The 26228-nt window shown below is 38.1% G+C and overlaps 1 protein-coding gene across 1 annotated transcript in view; it reads left to right on the top strand.

The window, feature by feature from the left end:
• DSG2 (desmoglein 2) overlaps positions 1 to 26228 on the top strand; it is a 44750-nt gene that overhangs the window by 6759 nt on the left and 11763 nt on the right. The window contains exons 2-11 of the mRNA XM_032309185.1: positions 10243 to 10278; positions 11867 to 12001; positions 15745 to 15906; positions 16040 to 16184; positions 16981 to 17147; positions 19188 to 19325; positions 19442 to 19630; positions 23488 to 23753; positions 24491 to 24633; positions 25256 to 25483. Of these exons, the coding sequence (XP_032165076.1) occupies positions 10243 to 10278; positions 11867 to 12001; positions 15745 to 15906; positions 16040 to 16184; positions 16981 to 17147; positions 19188 to 19325; positions 19442 to 19630; positions 23488 to 23753; positions 24491 to 24633; positions 25256 to 25483 (1609 nt within the window). The remainder of the gene's footprint in view (positions 1 to 10242; positions 10279 to 11866; positions 12002 to 15744; positions 15907 to 16039; positions 16185 to 16980; positions 17148 to 19187; positions 19326 to 19441; positions 19631 to 23487; positions 23754 to 24490; positions 24634 to 25255; positions 25484 to 26228) is intronic.

The following is a 26228-nucleotide window of genomic DNA, read 5'->3' as shown; positions in this document are numbered from 1 at the left end:
AATAGACTGGTGTAACAAGAGAGAGAGAGGTGTAACAAGGTGTAACAAGAGAGAGAGAAGGGTGTCACATAAAGGGGTCAATTCAATGAGAAGACATATTGCTTGTAAATATGCATCCAACACAGGAGTACCTACATATCTAAAGCAAATGTTAACAGACACAGATTGGGAAATTGACAGTAATACAATAACAGTAGGGGATTTTAACACCCCACTTACATCAATGGATAGATCATCTAGACCCAAAATTAATAAGGAGACATTGACCTGGAATGATGCATTAGACCAGATGGACTTAATAGATTATTACAGAACATTGCATCCAAAAACAGCAGAAGACACATTCTTCTCCAGTGCACATGGTACCATTCTCCAGGGTGGACCACAAGGTAGGCCACAAAACAAGTCTCAGTAAATTTAAGGTTGAAATCCTATTAAGTATTTTTTTTCTGACCACAGTGGTATGAAACTAGACATCAATGGCAAGAAGAAAACTGGGGAAGACACAAACACATAAACACTAAAACATGTCACTAAACAAGCATTGGGCCAATTAAGAAATCAAAGAGGAAATCAAAAAGTACCTTGGGACAAATGAACAGGAAAACACAACGTTCCAAAATCTATGGGATGCAGCAAAGGCAATTCTAAGAGGGAGTTTTACGACAATAGAAGCCCACCTCAGGAACAAGAGACATTTCAAATAGACAATTTAACCTTACACCTAAAGGAACTAAAAAAGAGGGGCACCTGGTTGGCTCAGTCAGTTAAACATCTGACTTTGATTTTGGCTCAACTCATGATCTCAGAGTTGTGAAATCGAGTCCTGCTTCAGCCTCTGAGCTGGGCACGTAGCTTAAGATTTCTGTCTTCCCTAACCCCCTCTTCAAATAAATAAATAATTCTTTTAAAAAAGGAGGGGGAGGTGAAACTAGAAAAAGATCAGATCCCAAAGTTAGTAGAAGGAAGGAAATAATAAAGATGAGAGCAGAAAAATAAAATAGAGGTTAAAAAAAATAGAAACTGAGAGCTGGACCTCTGAAAAGAGAAACAAAATTGACAAACTCTCAGCCAGACTCATCAAGAAAAATAGAAAAAGGGTCCACATAGAATCAGAAATGAAAGAGATGTTAAAACCAATAGCACAGAAATACAAATGCTCACAAGAGACTACATGAACAATTCATATGCCAACAAATAGACAACGTAGAAGAAATGGATAAATTCCTGGAAACATATAGTTCTCCAAGACTGAGAATGTAAATTGGTACAGCCACTATGGAAAACAGTATGAAGGTTCCTCAAAAAATTAAAAATAGAATTAACTATGTGATCTGGCAATTTCTCTTCTAGGTATTTATCCAAAAATACATATGCACCCCAATGTTCATTGCAAGCCAAGGAATGGAGGCAGCCTAAATGTCCATCAATAAATGGATGCAGGGTGTGTGTGTGTGTGTAATGAAATATTACTCAGCCATACAAAAGAATGAAAGCTTGCCATTTGCAACAACTTGGATGGACTAGAGGATATTATGCTAAGTAAAATAAGTCAGACAGGTTAAGACAAATACCATATGGTCTCACATATATGTAGAATCTAAAAAATGAAACAGAAGCACTCTTAAAGAGAAAAACTGATGGTTGCCAGAGGAGACTGGGAGGTTAAATGAAATAGGTAAGGGGAGGATTAAGAAGTACAGTCTTCTGGTTACAAAATACATAAGACTATATTCTCTACCCTGTACATAGAGAATATAGTCAATAATATTGTAACAACTTGTATGATGAGAGCTCCTAATTGCCGAGGCTTACGATGATCATTTCATAATGTATATAAATACCAAATCACTATGCTGTATACCTGAAACTAATAAAATATTATATTATCCATTATTCTTCAGTGAAACGTACTTTAAAAGCTAAAAATAAAAACATTAAATTAAATTGCCCTTATCCACTCTCTCATCTTAGAGATCTACTCTCTTTAGCCCCTGAAGGTGCTAGCTGAAAAGTTATGCAAGATACCTAAGTCAATCATCATATTTTAATACTGTTAATCATCTCTTTTTTCAAATATCTCCTTTTTTTGCTTCCATAATACTCTACTGGGAGTTCTGTCACCTCTAGGAAGCTGCAGTGGCTCTCAGCTCCATTTCTAGCCCGGCACTTTAGAGGGGCATGCTGTACACACATTACCGGCAACATATCAGATATGAGTGGGAGACAGGGGAGGTGCAGAGTGGGTGGTAACAGCTGAGGCTGGGAGAGTGCTGCCTTTAGGAGAGAGTGAGTGTAACCCTTGCCACCCTTTGAGCCATAGTGCTTTACTCTTTATTGTCTAATATCTTTCCCCAGGATCTAAGCCTAGCATGTCTACAAGCTATGCTCTGAAAATTGCATCCCTCTAGCCACTCAGACTTAAAATTTCAGTATCTCTGACACCTTCCCCTATCCTTCACACATAGGGCATTGCCAAGGATTAGTTGGGTCCTCTGGAATGTTTGGCTTTACCCATCCATCCTCCTGCCATTACCCTATGCTTGTCCTCATGCTATCTCCTCTGGCTTATTACTTTAATGTTCAGACTGTCTTTCATCTTACACAGTACTGCCAGAAAACTTTCAAGAACTCTAGTGTTAGAGCATCCCTAATCAGAAGCTGTCGTGAAGAATCTTAGTATAGGGGCTCCTGGGTGGCTCAGTGGGTTAAGCCTCTGCCTTCGGCTGGGGTCATGATCCCAGGGTCCTGGGTTCAAGTCCCATATCGGGCTCTCTGCTCAGCAGGGAGCCTGCTTCCCCTCCTCTCTCTCTGCCTGCCTCTCTGCCTACTTGTGATCTCTGTCAAATAAATAAATAAAATATTTTTTAAAAATTGGAAAAGCAGGTAAATGGTTATGACAAATCATATAATGTATTGCATTCAGACTTAAAGTGTGTAGTTTACCTAAAATTCAAATTCAGAATTGAAAAATTAAAGTTCAAAATACTGTTTTTCTTGGCTATTGAGGGTTTTTTAAGTATCAACTGTGAAAACAAATGCAGTTATATATTTAGTTTTTGAATAAAGCTACTCTAGGAATTGTGCTTACATATCAGTCATATGTAAGTTGAATAAAATATCAACCAGTATGTTGTATATAAATATTTTAGCTGGGATTGTCTAAATAAAGTATAATATTTAACCATTAAAAAAGAAATTTTATAAAGACTACCTCCCCTCAAAAATAAAAAATTTAGAAAAAAAGAAGATTAAGAGTATGGTAGGTGAAACTGTAACCTAAATCTAACCTACATCAGGTTGATCAGGGAAGTTCACCAAAATCACTGGTCCACTCTTATTGCACTGTGTCATTTAAACTTTTCTGAATTTATAAGTTTCTGCCACTACAGAGGCTCTGCCATGACTTTCTTGGGCCTACAAAGGCTGTACTATGAACCAGACCTCTAGCTTTAGTTTATATGAATAGAAAAGTCAGGGTATGGGGTCAGTGGAAATAAACAAGTAGCATCCATGACCCTCATCTCTTTTTATTTCCTTTGGATTATTTTAGCTAAAGCTGCAAACACTTTAGGAATGGATTGGGGATAAACCAAGGATCCTTAGGGCAGTTTCTGATTTTGGCTTCCATATAGTAAAATGGAGAAATGAAGAATTTTAAAACATTTTGCTTCGTGGGAAGAGTGGGTGAGAAAGGGAAATAACAGGTGTTTCTGTGGTTATCCAGGGGGTGGGCAAGAGTTTGAAGAACAACAGCAGATGCATGCTAGATCATTTCTATTTGAGTCCTAAAGATTGTCTACTGACCTCTAAAGTTAATTCTGGCTGAGCGAAAGTAGTAAGCCATTAGACTGTCCCAGAGTTGAAGAAGCTTTTAAACTACTTTGTAGGGGCACCTGGGTGACTCAGTGGTTTGAAGCCTCTGCCTTCTGCTCAGGTCATGATCCCGGGGTCCTGGGATCGAGCCCCGCATAGGGCTCTCTGCTCAGCGGGGAGTCTGCCTCCCCCCACCACACTCTCTCTGCCTGCCTCTCTGCCTACTTGTGATCTCTGTCTATCAAATAAATAAAATCTTTAAAAAAATAGTAAATGAACTACTTTGTATCCCTCTACAGTTCATCTGTAGTAAGATATTTATTGGTCTGAGTTATTAAAGCTTAAGGGGTCACCTCACCATTGACTTGGAAACATGGAAGAAAGCTTCAAGATCATCTCCTCCAGATCAAAAACATAGCAGTCAGGGGGAGCTGTCATCCCGGGACTCATAAGTCCTCCTGGATTCTGCTTATTATATCATCAAGGTGATTCAGAGCAGGAAGTCTTCTCTAAGAGTGCAAGTCTTGAGAACAAAAGTACATTGATTGATAGTATTTTTGCAGTGATGTTTGACTTTCCCTCGTCTCTGCCAAAAAAAAAAAAATTTCTTGCCAGATACTAGGTAGACCAGTTTTAACAAGTTGCACAGCATCCAATGGTAAAAATAAAAACTTGTTTTTAACTTCACTAACTTGTATTGGAGAATTTTTCTGTTTCATCTAAAAACACTAATTCTTCGGATAGAGAGACTAGAAATTAATTTTTCATCTTCAGTCTTAAAGGCATGTTGCATATGACACTTTCCTGTCACCAAGTTCCTGTGAGAAAAAAAGCTATAGATTTCATACTTGGGAGAAACCATAATGATCATCTTGTCCAGACATTCTTCCAATGTTTGAAACCCTTTTATGACATCCCCACAGGACATCACTCGAACTTACAGAGCTGGCAATGTTCAAAGCGAAGTGGGAAGGAGTGGGGATGGAGGACAGAAGTCAGAAAATGTCAGTTATTCCATTTATGTTCTCTGCAATATGCTACCAGTTGAGAAATTTACATAAATCTACAGTGCTCTGAAATTTGTAAAACTTTCTTGACTCGAGTATTAAGATAACTTCCAATCAGAGACCCAAGTTCTAAATCAGGGTTTCTGAACCTCAGTACTTTGTCATTTGGAGCCAGATAATGTGTTGGGAGAAGCTGTCCTGTGCCTTAGAGGATGTTTAGCTACATCTCCGGTCTCTACCCGCTAAATGCCAGTAGCAGCTCACTCTCGTTTGACAATCTCTCCACCCTCCACAGGAGTTTGGTGGCAGAAAATTGTCATGTGCTTGACTTCAAGGTGCACATCAGTTTCTGTAACTTTTTAGTGTAACACATGGAAAAGTGTACATATCACAAGTGTATTGAATTTTCACAAACTGAACACAGCTAGTGATCAGCAATCAGATCAAGAAACAAGATTACCAGCACCCCAGGAGCTCTGATATAATCTCCACTGATTTACTCCCCTCTTACAGCACCAGCCTTGATCACCAAAACCATTCCCACCCCATGCTTGGCTCTTCCATTTGCAGGAAAGTTGGCCTAACTTGCTCCCCCATTCTATTCAATCTCTATGAAGATAAAACCTCTTCTGAGTTCCTCCTCACAGTCCTAAATCACTCCACCACCCTGTTCCAGCTTTAATTTACTTAACAGTTGTCACAACGGATTCTTGTCTATTTCTCCATCAAGTAAGAATCCAAGAGGATAAGAACATTGTATTAGCATATTATAGGAGCTCAAGAAATTGAAGGCATGAGTGAATCCAAATTTCAGAAATTTTAAGATGAGGAGAATGCAAGTCATAGAATTAAGGAAATCCCATTGTAGTCTATTGATTGAGTGCCTACTGTATGCCAGTCACTGCAATAATTATAATCCTATATTATTTCTTTTAATAATGCACTATAAGCCTGCAACCTGGCTATATCATTTTGCTTTCAGATTCAAGTAAAAAAACCCAACTGAAAGTAGATTAAACAAAAAGAATATTTAATATAATAAAAAGTGGTCCAGAGTTGGGGTGGCTCTGATTTTGACCAATTTTGTGCCTCAAAGATATTACAGTGTCAGTCTCGTTTCTCTGTCATTTTATCAGCCCTCCCCATGTAGTCACAGATGGCTCCATTCCAAATGTCATGAGATTGCTCAACAATCTCCAGAAGCAGGTAAAAAGAGAGGCTGTGCATTTGCATCTCTTCGCATCAATGAGGAAAGTCTTTTCCAGACTCTCCAGTTATCTCATTGGCCAGAATTCTATCACATATTGTTATAGGTTGAATGTTCTTCTCCCCCTGCCTCCTCCCTGCCCCGAAGTCCCATATTGATGCCCTACCTCCCAAGGTGATGGGATTAGTGCCCTTATAAGAAGAGACATGAGAGTTCAAGTTCAAGCTCTTGCTCCTCGTGTGAAGACATAGCAAGAAAGCTGCTCTCCACAAGTCAGAAGGGACCCCTCACTGGGAATTGACCCAACCAGTACCTTATCTTGGACTTTCCAGCCTCCATGACTATAAGAAACCAGTTTTTGTTGTTTAAGCCATGCAATCCATAGTATTTTGTTATGGCAGCCTTAACTGATTCATACACACATTTACGCCTAGTCACCATCAAAATGAATGAGACTGATGCTTTGGCATATACCAGTCATTACTCAGCTAGCAGGGGCTACTTGCTACCTGAACAAAATGGGGTTCAGTCAATGCTAAAATGGCAGGAAATGGCAATTAGCCATACAATTGAAAATGTCTGCCACCCATGTATTATGTTACAGAAAAGGAAACAGATTAAAGCAATTTATTGATCAGAATTGGGATTTTCATCTAGGTATGACTATTTCCAAAGTCATGCACTTTCCACCAAGTGACACCACTTCCCAAAGATAATTAAAATAGTCTCTTTTGTAATAACCAAGTTAAGAAAAGCTCTATCTTTATGATTCCCCTGATAAAAGTAACAGAGACAGGAAACAATTTTGTAATGTGTGTGCTACATCTGTATCCAGATCTTGGCTTCTCAATACCGTCCTCCCATATTAGAAATCAGGGCTTCTTGGAGAAATGGCTCATTATAAAGCTGGGATGGGAGAAGTATAAGATAACCCTGGAGCATCTTGTGATGCTAGACAGTGGGGAAGAGTTAAAAAAACAGAAAGATGGAAACATGTCAAATGTAGGAATAGAATCTAACCTGAAAGATCTTCCAGTGCCCAAAGCTGGAACTATTTGAACAAAATTAATAAAATAATATTGGTTTACAACCCACAGAATAAAATAAATAAATATTTTTAAAGATTTTATTTATTTATTTGACAGACAGCGATCACAAGAAGGCAGAGAGGCAGGCAGAGATAGAGGAGGAAGCAGGCTCCCTGCGGAGCAGAGAGCCCGACGTGGGTCTCGATCCCAGGACTCTGGGATCATGACCTGAGCCGAAGGCAGTGGCTTTAACCCACTGAGCCACCCAGGCGTGACTATACTGATATAAATGATTAAACAGATAAAGACATGAGGGAAGAAGAGAGCTTTCTTGCCAAAGAATTCCAAGTAATATGTATACATGTCTGTCGTAGGAAGTGAGACTTAGTCTCTCTCCTCCCCCAGTCCCCAGCCCAAAGATGAGCTAGCTTTAGTGACTCACTTGTGTGGAATAGAGTAGGGAAGGGGAAAAGTGATAACTTAATAGTGGAGAAACCTGCAAAGTCTACCTTCTCCAATAATGTCGAATGCATATCATTTACCCCGATGTAATGTGATGACAAGGGCACTTCATAGCTCCATGGTATTCTTTCCAAAAACACATCCCTGATCTAATCATGAAATAAACCAACAGATAAAGCAAAACTAGAGGACATTTTACAGGATACTTGGCCAATATCAAAACTGCCAGGATCATCCACAAGGACGGACTGAAAAACAGTCACAGACCAGAGTAGACATTCCAAATCCAGTCTGGGTTCCTAAATGGAGGCTGGAACAGAGAAAGGACAGTAAAGGGGGGCATGATAAAATCTGGGTAAAGTCTGGAATTTAGTCAGCTCTGCATTATATAAATATGCCAATGTCAATTTCTGAATTTTTTTTTAATTTTTTTAAAAGATTTTATTTATTTATTTGACAGAGAGACATCACAAGTAGGCAGAGAGGCAGGCAGAAAGAGAGGGAGGAGCAGGCTCCCCGCTGAGCAGAGAGCCCGATGTGGGGCTTGATCCCAGAACCCTGAGATCATGACCCGAGCCGAAGGCAGAGGCTTAACCCACTGAGCCACCCAGGCGCCCAATTTCTGAATTTTGACAAGTGTACAATAGTTATTTAAGATGTCATTGGGGGAAATGGGTAAGGGAGCTCTGTACTACCTTCGCAACATTTGTGTAAATTTAATGTTAGTCCCTAAATTTCAAAAATATATTTTTTACTTTTTTACAGTTGTGGGTTTGTTTTGTTGTTGTTTTTAAAGATTTTATTTATTTATTTGACAGAGAGAGATCATAAGTAGGCAGAGAGGCAAGCAGAGAGAGAGGAGGAAGCAGGCTCCCCGCTGAGCAGAGAGCCTGACGCGGGGCTTGATCCCAGGACCCTGAGATCATGACCTGAGCCGAAGGCAGCGACTTAACCCACTGAGCCACCCAGGCGCCCGTTTGTTTTTAAGTAGGCTCCATGCCTAGTGTGGAGCCCAGTGCAGGATTGGACTCACAACCCTGAGATAAGCCCTGAGCTGGGATCCAGCACTGGACACTTAACTGACTGAGCTATCCAGGTGCCCCTAAAAAATCCATCCAGATGATTGGAACTTGGTGTTGTCTTGTGGATGGTCATTGTACCATTCACTCTTCTTTTATATATATTTGCAGTTAAAATTGCTTCATGTTAAATACATGAAATATAAGATTCTCTGCATTACATATTAGTAATTAAGAATGACAACATTTCTTGTGTCAATACTGAGACGGCAATGAATAAGTTGAACTTCATTGTCTTTGAACAAACACCTGATACTCTGTCACATTGTACAACCTTGCTGTTCAAGAACTGGCATGTCAGCATCCCCCGAGAGCTGGTTAGAAAAGCAGAGTGGATTAATATTTTAATCTCAGTCAGATAAAAAGTGGGGTCATCTAAGAGTGAGTGGGTTCAGAGGTGTTGTCCATGCCATGGGGGTAGTCTGCTGAAGTGTGGAATGGTATAATAGGGCTACTATACAAAGATAAGGCAACTATATAATTTATGGTCTGAATGAGCACACCTTTGAGATTGAAGGAGTTACACAGGTGGGATGGCCACATGCCCACACAGCAGGCCCCATCCAGATTATCCTGGGCAAAAGTAAACACATGGCCATCATAGAAAGAAGTCACCACCTCTGTGGAGGGAGCAGCTATTAGAAAGTGAATGGATGTATGGGTCCATTCAGCCTCTAAGACCCTATCTAGCATTGTTGCCAGTACAGGGCCAGAAGCAAAGAGATTAACAGTCTTACAGAGTTGGGGAAAAAGTGAGGCAGTAATATTAGAAAGTCAAGAGGATGAGGGGTCTGAGAGTCACTGACAATGTCAGTGGAATGTCTGACAATACTAGCGTTGTCTAATAGAGTCGTCTGCAGTGTTGGGAATGTTTTCAAGCCACTTGCCTCGTGTGGATAATGAGCAAATGAATTATTAATTAAAAATAATTTAAGTGTAAATAGCCATGTGAGGCTACCATGTTAGAAGGAACTGGTTTAGGGGTGTCTGGGTAGCTCAGTCAGCTAAGCATCTGACTTCCACTCAAGTTATGATCTCCAGGTTCTCAGATCAGGACCTGAGATGGGCTTTAACCCACTGAGCCACCCACGTGCCCCTCTTTTCTTGGTTCTTATCAAGCACTGTCACACTTTGGGATTAATCATCATACAGAACTAAATACAGTTATTCTTATTCTAAAACCTGCACAATACGGGGGCGCCTGGATGGGTTAGTCAGTTAAGCAGCCAACCCTTGATTTTGGCTCAGGTCATGATCTCAGGGTCATGGGATCCAGCCATCCCTGGGGCTCCATGCTCTGTATGGAATCTGCTTAAGATTCCTCAAGGCCTTTAATGGAAAGTTATGTGGGTCCGTGAGAACACAGGATGGAGCATTCTTGTTTTTGTTTTTCAATTACTGTGTTCTGAATTTCCTGGAAGAGGCAGTGTGGATCAAGAAGAAGTAGATTCCTGTCTCTGGCCCTGATTATAGGGCCAGAGAAAAAAAATTAATTTTTTTTTTTTAACAAAGGAGGATAGTAATGGTGGTGGTTAAAGCTTTTTTAAAAATATTTATACTATTTTAGGTAATAAGTTATTAACAAATATTTAAACCGAATTGAATGATAAACTAAACAACAAATAAATGATCTTATTTTCCAGATCTTCTTTAACTTTGGAAATGGACTCCATTTAGAGGTAAGGAACCGAGGGGATTATTTCTTTCTTTTGAACTCAGAGGCTTAATTTAATGGAAGACAGTTTGGCTATGCCTTACCAGATTAAAAATGTACACTCCCTTAGACTTAGCCATTCCTACTCAGTTGAGTGCACAGAACATATATCCAGAGATGTTCAATGCAATATTTTGTGACAATCAAAATGTTCATCGATAGAATGGTAAAACAACTTATGGTACATGAAGAATGTCCATGATGAGGTGTTGAATGAAAGATCAAGGGGCAGAACAAGATGTATGTTATAATTCCATTTTTATAGGACAAAAAAGCTTTATACATGTGCAACTGTATGGTCATAGGATAAGATGATCAAGCAGTTACCAGTGAATATGCTGAAGTGTGAGAGAAAAAGTAGAATAAAGTTTTATTTTTACACTGTAAACTATAATGTTATCTTGCTGTTTTGTTACATAACTTAATTTTTTGAGTTGTAGAAAAATGTTTTCAACTAAAAATAAAACAAAAAATAATGACCTAGTGATAACCATTATTTCTGGGGGAAAAAATGTTATGTAGAGCAACAAAATAAGATGATAAATCTAGTATAAAAATGATTTCTGATCTTAGTATACTAGGTCAGTTGTATCGAAATTTTCCTTGAATAAATGTTTTTCGGTAAAGCCCAACTGAAAATATATAGACTAAATCTTTTCTACTCAAAGTTCTCGAAAACAAAAGATGGATAATTTAATCCTTTATGTCATCCTTCAAACAATAAATACATTAACTGACGAGTTCACTAGGTTTTAGTTAAATTGCTACCACAGGTTAGTTACTAAGATTTAGTTTAAAACATTGGATAATTCATTTTTAAACTATAAACCACCACAGAAAAATGAAACTTCATTTTCAGTAAGGAAAGAATTTTGGCGCACTATATTATTTTTTAATTTGCCAATTTGTATGGTCGCTCAATTACTCTAGGCTGTTAAAAGAACAATCCAACAATCATAAATCTTGAAAAGATCTGGTTGGCTTTATTGATTGATGAATAGGGAAGCATCCAGTCTAGGAAACAGTTGTGCAAAGCAGGCGGGTTTTATAGACCAAAGCCAGCAAGAATAGGAAGTTACATTGGGTATTTGTTGATTGGGTAGAGCAGAGTCACTCTGGAGCTGGGGCAGACGAGATAAGGTCCTGAGCAGGTTAGTGCCGACTGCTTGGCCTAGGCCTGCCTTTTCTGGGAGGGCCAAGCACAGAAATTTAGTTAGGTTCCAATGTATTAATGCAGGGCTTGTCATGGGCGACTCCATCGTGGCCTTAGTCTGGACATTTTAATAAGCCTTTTTTACTCTTCAGTCTGGGAAATCTGTTCTAACTGATAAAAGCAAAACCGTACCGTTCTACTGGTGTAGAGACGATTTCCTGAATGCCTATGGGGTTGGTCAGAGTGTACGTACTTCCTCTTGGAAAATGAGACCTGTTAAGAAGTAGGAAATGTATACCTTAAGATTTGCATAACTCTTTTTAAAGTCTTAATAAATTACAGAATACCATACTGTCTTAGGATACTTAATAATTTTTTTGACAATATTTTATTGTTGTAGGTCTTAAACCCAGGAAATGAACATACTCAGCTTCCTAAACACACTCACTTAGGGCGGCAAAAGCGGTCCTGGATCACCGCCCCTGTGGCTCTTCGGGAAGGAGAGGATCTGTCCAAAAGGAATCCGATCGCCAAGGTACCTTCTACAGGAAAAGAGGAAATACATGTATATTACGGAAATATAGTGGGAGAAGACTTTTATGTTCATTTTTAAATTCCAGGAAAATGATACAGTGTACCTACTGAGTCTTGTAATATTCTATTGGATTATACAATGTGGGGCTTCAGTTCACCTAAGAGTCAGAGATCTGACACTAGTTGAATCTTTCTTTAATTGAGAGGGCTACAGTACTCAAAAGAAGGTGTTCTAGGGAGAGGAGGAAAGATTCTTTCACTAGGTTCTCTGACTGGTGCCCTATAATTTAGAGTGACAGAAGACAGATTAACAGGAGAATAACAAAGAAGTTGATTAATGTGTGTGCTGCTCCTATAACACACGGGAGTACCCAGGGATGAATAATTCAAAGGTCTGGTTACAATTGGGGCCTAGAAAACATCTTAGCAAAGCAATGGTAAACTTTTAGAGAAGTCACAAGACAAAGGAAAAGGTCCTGGAATCTCTACGGGTGGAAAATTATGGGGAACAAGTGATAGGGAAAGGCTAGTTAATACAGTTACTTATGTGGATGCGCCGGTGCCATCTCTAAGCTGATGAGGGTCTAACGTTGTCTCTGATAATTAAATTTTGTCCTTCCTGGTAGAGAAGGGAGGGAGGACACCTTTACAAATGTATGGCCTGCTTTGAGGCACGTAGGGGAAAGACCGAGAACAACTATTGAATCTGCTTTTCAGTTGCTCAAAATACTCCTACACTGAAGTGACACATTTGGGGACGGCATATTCTGCCACCCTACATACAAAAAGTAATTTTCAAAATGAAAAGAACTGGTATCTAATAGGGAGGGTGACCATACATCCTTGGAGGGTACCCACTGTCCTGGCCTAATAATTAATGACCCTCTTTCACTCTCAAAGTGGCATATTTTTTGATAAATTAGATGGTAATCCAGCTAGTATATATCTCAAACTTAGCATGTGTACACCTGAACCCTTGATTTTTTCCCCTCAAGCTGTCGGTTCTACCCATTTCAGTCAATGGCACACAATTCTATCCAGTTTTTCAAAAATGTAGCAGGTACTGTCAGTTTCTACCTCCAGAATATATTCCAGATCTGCTCACTTCTCTCCATGGTCACCCCCATGGTCCAAGTCAGTGTCATCTCTGCCCTGCATTAGCAGAAGAACCCCTGACCTTGTCCGCCTGCTTCACTTTTGCCATCCCCCACCCTGCCACAGCCCATTCTCTAGAAAGCAGCCAGAGTGATCTTTTAAATAAAAGACAAATCAAAGCATGTTCACCCCCTTAGTGAAGGCATTTCAATGGCTTCCTGCTGCAGTGGAAGGAAAGTTCTTTACTGTGACCTGTAAGAGCGCTAATACAAGACCTTCTCTCCAACCTTGGCTCCTATCACCCCCCATCTCCCACTCTCCTATATCCCTAAACCAACACAAATTCTTCCCAGCTACTCACCCTTTGCCCTTGCTGTTTCCTGTGCCTGGAATCCCCTCCCTACAGATACCTGCAGTATTTCATAGCATCAAGCCTCTGCCCAAGTGTCATCCCCTAAAAGATCTTGTTCCCTTTTCTGCCTCACCCCATCTCTCTATCCCTTGACTCCCATTTCAGCCTGGTTATAGTGCATTCCGCTCTATGTCATGCCATACATTGCTTACTTGCTGTCTGGCTCCTTTGGTAGAGTGTAAGCTCCCAGGGGCAAGAGCTTAGTTCTTAGGCTCACAGCTCATGCCCTGTACCCCAAGCAGGGCCAGCATCCATTGGGGGCTCAGCAAACATTTGTGTGAATGAATACATGTTCATACCCAAGTGTTATCTTTATCTTTCCAACATTATAAATATCATGCATGAACAGCTCCTTCAAAGGAAAGGCAGCTACAGAAGATGATTTCCCCTCTCTAGCAATCTATGTTCTTTTCATAAAAGCCTTCTAAAATCCAAATTTTTAATTGTGGCTTTACATAATAGGATGTATATAAGCAACTAAGTTTGCTGGTTGGCTTTGGTTTTCTGAGGTGTTTGAGTCATTCATACATTTTCTCAATAAGTTTTTCTAAACTGCATTGATTTTTTGGGATTCAATAAGCATTAGTTTTTCTTAGTAATTTTAATTACATGAATGGTTACATGTAATGGTTACATATGTAAAATTTACATAAAAAGTTGTTACATATGTAGAAATTACATAAAAAGTAAAAGATCTTATTAAATTTCCTCAACTATTAAATTTCCTCAAGTTTTTCCAAACTGCATTGATTTTTTGGGATTCAATAAGCATTAGTTTTTCTTAGTAATTTTAATTACATGAATGGTTACATGTAATGGTTACATATGTAAAATTTACATAAAAAGTTGTTACATATGTAGAAATTACATAAAAAGTAAAAGATCTTATTAAATTTCCTCAACTTTCCAAATTCTCTATGTAGAGATTATACTGTCAACAGTATTCTCTAAATCTTAAAAAATTCATAAATATGTGTATACTTACACACTCTTAAGTATATACATATATATATAAACAAACCAACAGTTATGTCCACACACAGTTTTGCTTTATTTTTAACCTAAATAGCGTGATGTAATATATAATTAGTACATGAAGATCTAGAATTCTTTAGAAATACTATATATACACACACACACACATATATATATACATTTTTATATACATATGCATATACTTGGCAAAAAACAGAGAGAAGAGAAAGAGAAAGACAAACAGAGAAAGAAGCTCAGTGAAAGGTAATCATGGACTGCCCCAGGCTCACCATTCCACTTCAGGAGCAGAGCTGGTATGGCAGGAGGTTGGAAGCCCCTGTCTGCTGTCTCCTTGGTCATTCCTAGCAGATGTTCCCCAGCCCTAGTGCATGTTGGGAAATCTATAGGAAGATAGATCTATCTTCCTATCTCTATCCCGAGATTTCAGGACAAAGAAGTGACCGGGTAGGTGAATGGCGATGGCTTCTTCTACGATGTCTGAAGAAGAAAGTAAAGAACCAGTAGGGGGCCACAGAGACCCATTTACTAAGTATGAATTACAGACAGGAATGAAGTTTTTATAGAAAAAGAAGATGACGACTACAGAAGGCATTTGAAATGGGTTAGATGCATGAATTTCCTGAGACATTCTAAGCAGGAAAGGCACTTGACTTTTTTAATCCTTCTGTAGAAGGATGCCTTATTCATCCTTTCCAGATCGAATGGATTTATAGAGGTAATTTTGACACTGCAAGAGGCGGAGAGGGTCAGAGAGAGAGGGAGAGAGAATCTCAAGCAGATGTGTTATGTGGATGGAGCCCAACGTGAAGCCCAACACAGGCTCAATCTCATGACCCTGAGTTCATGTCCTGAGCCAGAATCAAGAGCTTAACTGACTGAGCCACCCATGTGCCCTTCCTCATGTGCTAAATTTAAAAATCTGTCCTCCCAAGGTATACCCTTAATGGTACCTTAGTTTTATAGCAACTGTAAGAGGTAGGCAGTGGTATCTCTCCACTTTAGTGAGAGAAACACTGAGGCACAGAGAGGTTAAGTAACTCTTAGTATCATGTAACTAATAAGTGGCTGAGACAGGATTTGAACCAGGTTCTCTGACATCAGCACATCTTCTCTTGAGTGCTTGTATCTTCCTTTCCTATCACCATTATGACAACTTTGGAGGGAAATTTTCCATTAAAAATACGTGCATGTAAGTTACAGAGAGTTTAACTTGGGGTATTCTTCTGTTATTTTTATGTTAGATACATTCTGATCTTGCAGAAGAAAGAGGACTAAAAGTTACATACAGATACACTGGAAAAGGGATCACAGAGTCACCATTTGGCGTGTTTGTCTTTAATAAAAACACAGGAGAATTGAACATCACCAGGATTCTTGATCGAGAAGAAACGCCAAGTTTTCTGGTAGGAAGAATTATTTTACTTTAACTAGTTTGTAGTTTTTCTTTGGTGTAGTTATGATTTGTTTTTATATTGTAGTAATTTAATTACCTTAGCTTACATTTAATCTCTTCTATTATTTATGTCATGATTTCAGCTAGTTGGTTATGCTTTGGATGAAAGAGGAAACAACCTTGAGAAACCATTAGAACTCCGCATTAAAGTTCTTGATATCAATGACAACGAGCCAGTGTTCACACAGGACGTCTTCGCTGGGTCTGTTGAAGAGTTGAGTGCCGCAGGTCAGAGTTTGTTAGTTTTATGAATGAGTATCACTCCACCCCATCATTTTAACCCCATTATGTAACTGAACACTAAATCCTATATCTTAATGGAGACCCACAGGACACATGGTAATAAACCTATCACTCTAGGTTTGCAACCGCTTTTTCTGTGACAAGTTCTAAAGGCTTTACATGGCTTTTTTTTTTTTTTTAACCCTCAAAACAGATAGACAGATGGATGGAACAGGTTAGGTTTCTGTAGCCACTATGCTGCCTTGTAGCTGGAAAGCAGCTGTAGGCAACATGTAAATAAATGGGTGTGGCTATGTTGCCATAAGATATTATATACAGAAACAAGTGGCTGTGCTAGCTAACAGTAGTTCACTGACCTTTGGCTTATGTTAGGTCTCTTGTCAGGTTTATTGATAACATGGTCCAATGCAGTAGTCCATGTGAAGGCTTGCAGGAGAGATTTCTCCTTGATCATAATCTAGAGAACAGCTGTTCTTTTCCTGAATTGTTTGTATTTTACTAAGCATGTATTTGTACCTGTTCATCCTTATTTCTTTGTATTAATCACTAGAGCTATTAGAAATAAATTTGCAGCCTTGCCCTCTTCTTATCTTTCTTATTTCTGCACCCATTCACACTTACTTTATCATCCAATTAAAGTTTTTCATCTTGGTAAACTGTGATTTTTATAAGCACTTAAAATCCTTTTGTGAACAGGCTGAAATTATAAAGAGAATAATAATGTACATGACTTGTGCTTAAAGTTGAGTTTCAACTTGGACGCCTTTGTTTCTGATGCCAGATACCCTTGTGATGAAAATCAGTGCAACAGATGCAGATGAGCCCAATACTCCGAATTCTAAAATTTCCTACAGAATCGTATCTCAGGAGCCTGCTTATCCTCCAGTGTTCTACTTGAATAAAGACACAGGGGAGATTTATACAACCAGTTTCACTTTGGACAGAGAGGTAAGTTAGTATTTTATGTTTTTCATCTTTTAAATGCTAAGTTAGTATTTTATGTTGCTCATTTTTGAAACCCTTCTTTATCTCTCTAGGCTTTCCTTTCTGTTAATTTATTTTCTAATTTGCTTACTATCTTGTATATTCTTCATTTATAGGATAACTCCTACAAATACCCTCTTCTAGCAAGGTGAAACCCGATATCAAATGAGCCATCTGCGGCCATTGATCACTTAAGGTGTGATTCATCCAAACTGAGATGTGCTATAAATATAAAAAAGTCACCAACTTGGGAAGACTTAGCCTGAATAAAAAATGTAACATTCTACCTTAGTAATATTCTGTTGATTGCATGTGGACACAATATTTTAGATCCTCATAGGTAAATAAAATGTATTTGTTTAAAATTAGTAGTATCCCCTTTTTTAAAAACTTTTTAAAATTTGGCTGTTAGGAAACTTAAAATTACATAAGGACAGCTCTGTTCTGGGGCCTCTCCATGCAGGATTCTGTTTGCGATAGCATCATAAAGCAATGTTCTGTAATTTGTGTTTCTGTAATTAAGCATCAGGAGTCTCCTCTATTGCTAATACAGAACAGAGACTGACACAGGAGGCCTGCTCGGGATAATAGAAATAGTCATAAAGGAAAGAATTGTTGTAAATCCCAAACTGGAGGAAATTTTCAATAGGATTCCTGGACAGACTATTCTCAAACATTTCTCTTTTTTATTTCTAACTGAAAGGGAAAATTTTGGGTCAAAACAGGAAATGGGAGATTTTTTTAAATGCTACATACATGAAGGTTTTAACAGTGTGCACGAGGAGAATGTGGATGATCCTAAGAACACTGTATTGTCATCAGACATAAATCGTCATCCGGGTGCAGTCACTGTATTTTGTATTACTTGGGAAAATCATTTCCTTTTGCCCGGAGAAGGAGAAGATTGTGCCCAACATTGCTGACCGGATCTTTATGAAATTAATATTATTATTCCTGAAAGTCTACTCTGTACCTTTTCACATAAAATTAGAATGGAAAAGTATTATTTTTAACTATCCTGATTTGTGATAAGCTGTTATCTTTGAAATAGGGCAAGTTTAGCCAATAACGATGCCTGTCACTTATTGGGCATCTACGGTGTGCCAAGTGCTATTCGAAACCTTTTACATAGATTAATCCATTTAATCCAACTAAAAACTCTGTGAGGCAGGTCCTCCCTATTATCCGCATTTTACACAGAAGGCCAACTAAAAACTCTGTGAGGCAGGTCCTCCCTATTATCCGCATTTTACACAGAAGGAAACCAAGGGTCAAAAGGATTAAGTGTATTTACAACACAGCTAGTAAGTGACAAAGTCAGAATTAGAATCCAAGCAACTGGCTCTGGGGCCTCAGTTGTCCTGACTCGCACTGGGCGGTTCTGTCCCACACAGGAACCCCATGCACTGGACCTGGCTGCCCCCGCTTTTTCTTACACTCTAGCTACACCGAATGGAGCCATCATAAGGGGACCGTGGGGAAGAGAAGAGCTCACTTTGGAGTGGCATGTGAGACACCGTTCTCCAAGACAGGTTCTCTAAGAATCATAGCTCTCAGAAAGTCTGGATAAAGTCAACCACATTTTTTCCTCGCAGGCCAAGTTTTCTTGGGGACTAGGTTTTCCTTGCTTAAATCTTAGCTAAAAATGAAGAACCAATTCCTACTGTAGTCACCCCTGCCCCAATCACTTTCTTGTAGAGCAGACTGCATTTTGAATGGCACTTCCTTGCACACAGTCTATTTTAAGGAGAGACTCATTTCCTGATAATGTCGCCAATGACACATTTAAGAATTTGACTACCAGCAACTTGTCTAGGCTTTTTCTGGCCTCTAGAAATGCTCTGACGGCAAATCAACAGCATCTTCACATGAATAACAGATCATAAAATGTATTTGTGAATAAAATATACTGTGGTTCCTTCTCTTGATGATGAAATGAACTAGAAAGACAGATTTGGGAGTGACTCATTTTCACCCCAGATGGATTTTTTCATTGCCTTGCAGGAACACAGCAGCTATACTTTGACAGTAGAAGCAAGAGACGGCAATGGACAAATAACAGATAAACCAGTAAATCAAGCTCAAGTTCAGATTCGTATTTTGGATGTCAATGACAACATACCTATAGTCCAAAATGAAATGGTAACCGTTATTTTTATAACAGATGTATTCACTTCCTCGTATTTTAGCCCTACCTAAAAATAGATCATTACATTTGTGTTACACTAAAACAAAAACCCTGTGTTCATGTTTTGCAGGCTGAAAAGGTAGAAATTGAAGAAAATCAAGCCAATGTAGAAGTGATGCGCATAAAAGTGTTTGATGCAGATGAAATAGGCTCTGATAATTGGTTAGCAAATTACACATTCGTGTCAGGAAATGAAATGGGTTATTTCCACATAGAAACTGACACTCAGACTAATGAAGGAATTGTGACTCTTATCAAGGTAAGTATTTCGTGTTCAAAATTGGAATGGGAAAAGTTGGTGCAGAGGAAGAAATGATTATATTTTGAGCCTCAAACACTTATGAGTGCTTTTTACATACTCAACCAACACCACGACTGTTTGAGATTGGAGACCCCCCCTATTTGCCAAAGTTCTACAGTTCATAAATGGTCGCACTACAGTCCAAATTCAGATCAGGGGATTTGAACCCTAATCTGACAACATGTTACAGAATCATTATTGCTCAACACACTTACCGTCTTGCTTGCAGCCCGTATCTGACTAGAGCTTCCTTACCTCATGACATCTTGCCTCTACTAAGTATCCCCAGTTTACTGTGTCTTTATTGATCAACTTGTCGTAAAGCCAGACCTCACCAATAGTGTGTAAAAACAAAAGCTCTAATTACTTGACAAAGCTCGAATCCAGTTGTCCTTATGCTTAAATATGCCTAAGAGTCACCTTGTAAAGTTACATGTCCCAGATACAGATTCCTGGGCCCTGTAATCAAGTCTGATAGGATGGAGCTCAGGAACTTGCCTTTATAACAGAAATCCACTTGTGATTCTAATGTTTAGTATGAGGGTCACATTTTGAAACACAGTATTCTAACTTCTAGTGCTTAATTGAATCAGTGAAGGAAAAATAGTCCTATTAAGCATATGGGTCTTATACATTTGAAATTTATTACCCCCACAGAATTTTTTTAAAGCAAATATTATAATTATAGGGTGGATTTTTATCTAACATTATAAGTAAGAAAGAATATCAGTGTATTTTTAAATGGCTTATGATAGAATCGCCTTATCAGATTTTGAAATAAAATGCAAAGCTATAGCTTCTAAAATACTATTCCATTAATCACACACAGACAAAAGTTGATTCCCAAAGTTCTAAACTTTTACAAAAACTTAGTATATGAAAGAGTAGGTAAAGTCTAACCGTAGGAAGAGGAATAATGGTAATATAAATACATAACCGAATAGAGAAATATTCACTTGAATTTTCATGGTAATAATTATGTGTACCATTTATTAATAAGCTATTATATGCACTTACTTAGACTGCCACTTTGTAAAGCAAAGGAAAATAGAATAAGATTACCTCGTGTTTAAAGGGAAGACACATTTTATGATTATGTAAGAAGTGGATAATAGCACCAGATTGGTGCCATTCAAATAAATTTGCCTACTTATAAAGAAGTAAGTAATCCTCTCAGTCATAGAATGTGAGTATAACCTTGCTAGATGCCTAAGACAAAAAGCCAATAACACATAAGGAGAAAGTCAGTGATGAATGATAGAAGTTCTAGAAATATTCTCACTCCACCATGGTAGCACAAAAAGGGATGCTGTGCCAAAGGGGGCATAGCAAAAAATAGTACAATGAGTAGTAAAGTGACCACAGCAGACTGAGAAAATTATAAATTTCCTGTCTCAATTATATGAAGAATTGCTTCCAAATTTTAAGAGCAATAATCAGATTCCATTCAAGGAAGTTAGACAAAGAAGGTATATAGTTAGCAAATATGGAAATAAAGGATACTCAATATCATTAGTCATTAGGGCAGATGTAAATTAAAGCTACAAAGAGATAGCACAATGCCTCTACTTAAGGGGCTGTAATCAAAAAAGACTGACAACTCCAGGCATCGGCAACATTATGCAGAAACTGGAGCTCCTATCTCTTGCTGGTGAAAACGAAAAGCGGTACAGCTAGTTTGGCAGTTTTTTCAAATGTTAAACACCAAGGAGTTGGTGACCCAGAGATTTAGTCCTCGGTATCCACCCACAAAAAATAAAAACATATGTTGTAATAACTTGTACGATGTCAGTAGTAACCACTTATCATGGTGAACATTGCATAGTGTGTAGAATTGTCAAATCCCTACATTGTACACTAAATACTAATAAAACATTTGCATGTCCAGAAAGAAGCATATCTATGCAAAAACTTCTATGCAACTTCCAAGCAGTTTTTATTCATATTAGTCGAAAACTGGTAACAGTAAAATGCCCTTCAGCTGATGAACAGATAAATGCAGTATATCCACAAAGTGGAATATTCTTGGTTAATGAAAGGGAATGGAGTCCTCATACTTGCTACTACGTCGATAAATCTCAAAACCATGCTTTGTAGAAGAAGCCAGACACAAAATACTACATATTGTATGATTTTTTCTGTGTGAAATTTCTTGAAAAGCAAAACAATGGATATAGACAGATGCTTAATCAACTGAGCCACCCAGACACCCTGGGAACAGATACTTTAAACTGTGGAAATACAGATAATAGTTCACCACGTAAGAAAAAGTCAAGGCTTTGTTAACAAATTAACAAATACATTTAAATTCTTTAATGCTATTAAAAGTAGCAAAAATGGAAATGAGAAAATATGTTGACCGTTTTAGAAACAGAGGGGTATTTGTCTTCATTCGTTGTTCATGATGCTGAAAATTTTTTCATGCTCTCTGGAGAACTATCGCTATTTCTAATATATGGCTATTATATGAAACAGTTTTTATGGCCCTAGTACTGTAGCATTGCTGTGGCCTTCCATGGTCTTTGAATACTAATGACACCTGGCGGGAATATTTTCTTTCGCATCTAGCATACGTCATGCTATTAAAACAAGCATGTTAAGTGCAAGGGCAGCTTAAGATAACTCTCACAAGGATCATACAGTCATAAAGACTATATTCTCTCTAGTTGTTTTCCTTTGAATCCTTGTCTCAGCACCCTAGTGGCTGATTTTACAAAGAGGGCAGAAGCTGTTACCCATCCAGAACCCTGCAGAGAAGAAAATGATTTTGTAATAAGTCGTCAAAAAACAAAGTGAATAGCTTTGCAGTAATTCATGTGAACACATGTAATACATTTAATATTATACCAAAGAAACAAGCAAAAATGCCCCCTGTGTCTAAATGGTCAGGACCACTAGAAACAAAAATCAACAAGACCTAAATAAACATTGACTAGGTATTTCTTTTCACAGTGGAATACAGCTCAACAGAGGAAAAGTGATTTGTGTAAAAATGTTCACAGCAGTATTAATTATATTTAAAAATTACAGATACTCCAAATGCCTAATAATCAAATGGTTAAGTAAACTAGATACATCTAAATGGTAGAATACTGTAGAAATGTTTATAAAAAGAAAATGGACAAATTGGAACATAAAATATGTATTCAGTGAAAACACTGACTATCAAAAATATACTTTATAAATTTCACAGTTCACAAAGAATCAATATTTGGATTTGGAGGAAGGTTAATCTTTTATGGCATTAATAGCAAACCAGATAATGATAGACATTATGCTAAAAAGGGTGTGGAGGATAGGTTCTTTGTCTAAATAAATTTGAAAACCCTTGGGCTTAGGCAAGTTCAACCAGGAGGTCTCAGCTTTTTGATATGCTCATGTGCAGTAAAAGTCTATGCTAGGGGGACAGCCAGCTGCCACCACTAGGCATGTGACCTTTTTCACCAGAACAAACCCACAGAACACGTTTTAAGGAGTATTATATCATATGTCCATTAACTTTTTTCAATAAAGTTAAAAGAAACAGGTTGTTAAATATGTGTGTGTGTCTATATAATATATTTTCAGTGATCTGGACTTTAAAAAGATAAATGGGGGATGTGCCCTAAATCATCCTTAACATTGATGAATATCCAAGCTGACAGACTTTTTAATTGCTTGGTATTGTTATGAGTTAGATTACTGAGCACTAATGTATTCCGCATATGTTAAATTGTCATATTAACATTAAAACTACACGTGTGTGTATGTATGCTCTATGCGTGCTCTAGTTGTTTTCTCTTTTGAAAGAATTCCCTTTGATTTTATCTTCCTAGGAAGTAGATTATGAAGAAATAAAGAACCTTGATTTCAGCATTACTGTCACCAATAAAGCAGCTTTTCACAAATCAGTTAAGAATAAATATAAGCCTACATCCTTTCCCTTCAAAGTAAACGTGAAAAATGTGAAAGAAGGCATTCATTTTAGAAGTAGCACAATCTCCGTTCATGTTAGCGAGAGCATGGATAAGTCCAGCCAAGGCCAAATAATTGGGAAATTTCAAGCTTTTGACGAAGACACTGGACAAGTAGCCCATGTGAGGTAAGAGACAGTTATGAATATATTTCCTTATCTTAAATGACTTTAAATGCCTGTGTTCAAAAAATCGTAATGAAATTGAACATTTTCTTCCTTCACTCCCAGTATTACAGCCCCCCAAAGGTCTGGAGATTAGATTAGATCTGCAGCTGACAATCACGGAGAAATTTCTCCCCAGACCACCTTCCCTCCACCGGCTGAGTGTGAGACAGATACTGGGTGTTTCACCTCCAAGTAATTCTGGCTACAGAAAGCTGAAAAGCAACAAAGAGAAAATTAAGAATGAAATTTACGGTCTTTTTCTGTCTAAACCTGTCTTCTTTCCTGAAAGAAAGTATTAGAGGCAAGAAAGTAGCAAATACATTTCCTCCACAAATTGCTGTTGGGTAACTACGTTACTCTCCAGAGGTTTATCTCAAATTTAAGGGAGACTAGACCAAAGGCTGGAGAACAGACTAGAGAGCAACTTGCAAACTTCCTGGGTTTGTAGGCAAAAAGGATCGCCCTTGTTTATGTCTTGGGTACATTACAGAAATGCGGAATGGTCCAAATAAGTGTGATACGCTGTAAAGAGAGAAGGCTTTCAGGACAGTTGCAAGAAATTAAAACGATTTCAAACTAATGCCTATTACAAGAACATAGAGAATGAACCAAAAATTAACCTTGAAAGAGTTGTGCTTTATTAGAGATTATCAATTTATCCAGAAGTGGAAATTATTTTTATGTTTGTTTTATAACAGATATGCGAAATTGGAAGATAGAGACAACTGGATCTCTGTCAATTCTGCTACATCTGAAATTAAACTTGTAAAAATTCCTGATTTTGAATCCAGATATGTCCAAAATGGTACATACACTGCAAAGATTTTGGCAATATCTGAAAGTAAGTTATTACATATGTATTTCTTCTCGTTATGTGTATCTGAGTATTTTTTTAGTTTTTTTTAACTTATATCAAATATTTTTAATTTTATAAAATACCTCTTTAAATGGAACAGCTTGATGTTATGTAGAAGACCACTAAGCAGACAGGATGGTATATGTGACTTTGGAGCAACATGGATTTGAACAGCTCGGGTCCACTTATACACACATTTTTTTGATACAGTACTGCAAATGTACTCTCCCTTCCTTATGATTTTCTTTTCTTTTTTTTTTAATTAATTTTTTTTATTTTTTTTATAAACATATAATGTATTTTTATCCCCAGGGTTTTTTTTTAGTATTTTTAATACTAAAAAAAAAAGTATTATTTTGGAACATCCAAGACCTTCATTTTGTTCTTGTAGGGAACTCAGATCTCTCCCATGGACAAACCTTCGCATTTCTACTCATTTAGTGGATTAAAAGACATGACTTGATCTGAACCTTAAAACCTATCTAGGATGGAAAGCGCTCCAGTTTGTTAGTACCTTCTCCGTACCAAACCGGAAAGAGAATTCAGACTGTGTCTGTTGTCAGCAATAGGGGCAGCATATTCATATTTATTCCTTCTCATTTTTAAGGTTATCCAAGAAAAACCATCACTGGCACCATTGCTATCACAGTGGAGGACATCAATGACCACTGTCCCACACTGGTCGACCCAGTGCAGACTGTCTGTGACAACGTGCCGTACGTGAATGTGACCGCAGAGGACTTGGATGGGTCCCAAAACAGTGGGCCTTTCAGTTTCTCCATCATCGACAAACTGGCTGGAATGGCAGAAGAATGGCAAATAGTACACCAAGAAAGTAAGCAAAATCCGTGGACTATATGTATTAAAGTATTGAATCTGAGAGAAATCTAAAATCGTTAAAATACTGGCTGTGCTTTTTTTCATAAATTATATTTCTGATACAGTTTTCTACAGAAGCTTATAAAATGAGGTTCTGAAGCTCAGCTGTAGTGTCTTTCATCAGCCAAGAGTAGATGCCTCATTTGGAGTCACAGAACAGGGAAAGAAGAGAAACAACCTGATGTCTTCAAGATAGCTGGGCATTCTCTAAGTGGCTCCTGAACTAGTTGTTTTGCCTCGTAAGGTGAGGAGTAGCCTGTCTAAGCACAGCAGAATAGGTACCTTCTAAAGTCTTAAGTTCTGATCACAATTCCATTAAAATAATATTTATGAATGACTTCCTGAGTCCTAGACACTCTGCTGGCCCCTCATAGGCATCACCGCATTTAATCCTTTAATCTATAACATGATTCCCTGATTGCAGCTGAGGGATCTTGGCTTAACTAGAATTAAGTAGCTGTTCAAAGTCACAAAACTGGTCAATGATAAACACAGTATGAAGAAGGGCCTGTCTGACCTCCCCATTCCAAGTGACCCTGTGCGTATATCCATGTCTTAGACATAGCCCCTTGTTGATAGGAGCTTCTGGGTGTTCTCCAGGGTGGTTTTGAATACCACGAACTATCCAGAAGACTATTTTGTTTTAAGCAATTAGTGTTCATTTTAGGAAAGTTTCAAAAATAATACCCAAGCTTTTCTTA

This window comes from Mustela erminea, chromosome 13 (genome assembly GCF_009829155.1).
Source record: "Mustela erminea isolate mMusErm1 chromosome 13, mMusErm1.Pri, whole genome shotgun sequence".
Lineage (NCBI taxonomy): Eukaryota > Metazoa > Chordata > Mammalia > Carnivora > Mustelidae > Mustela > Mustela erminea.
Note: the sequence above shows the minus strand (reverse complement) of the source record. Positions and strands in the feature narration are given on the sequence as shown.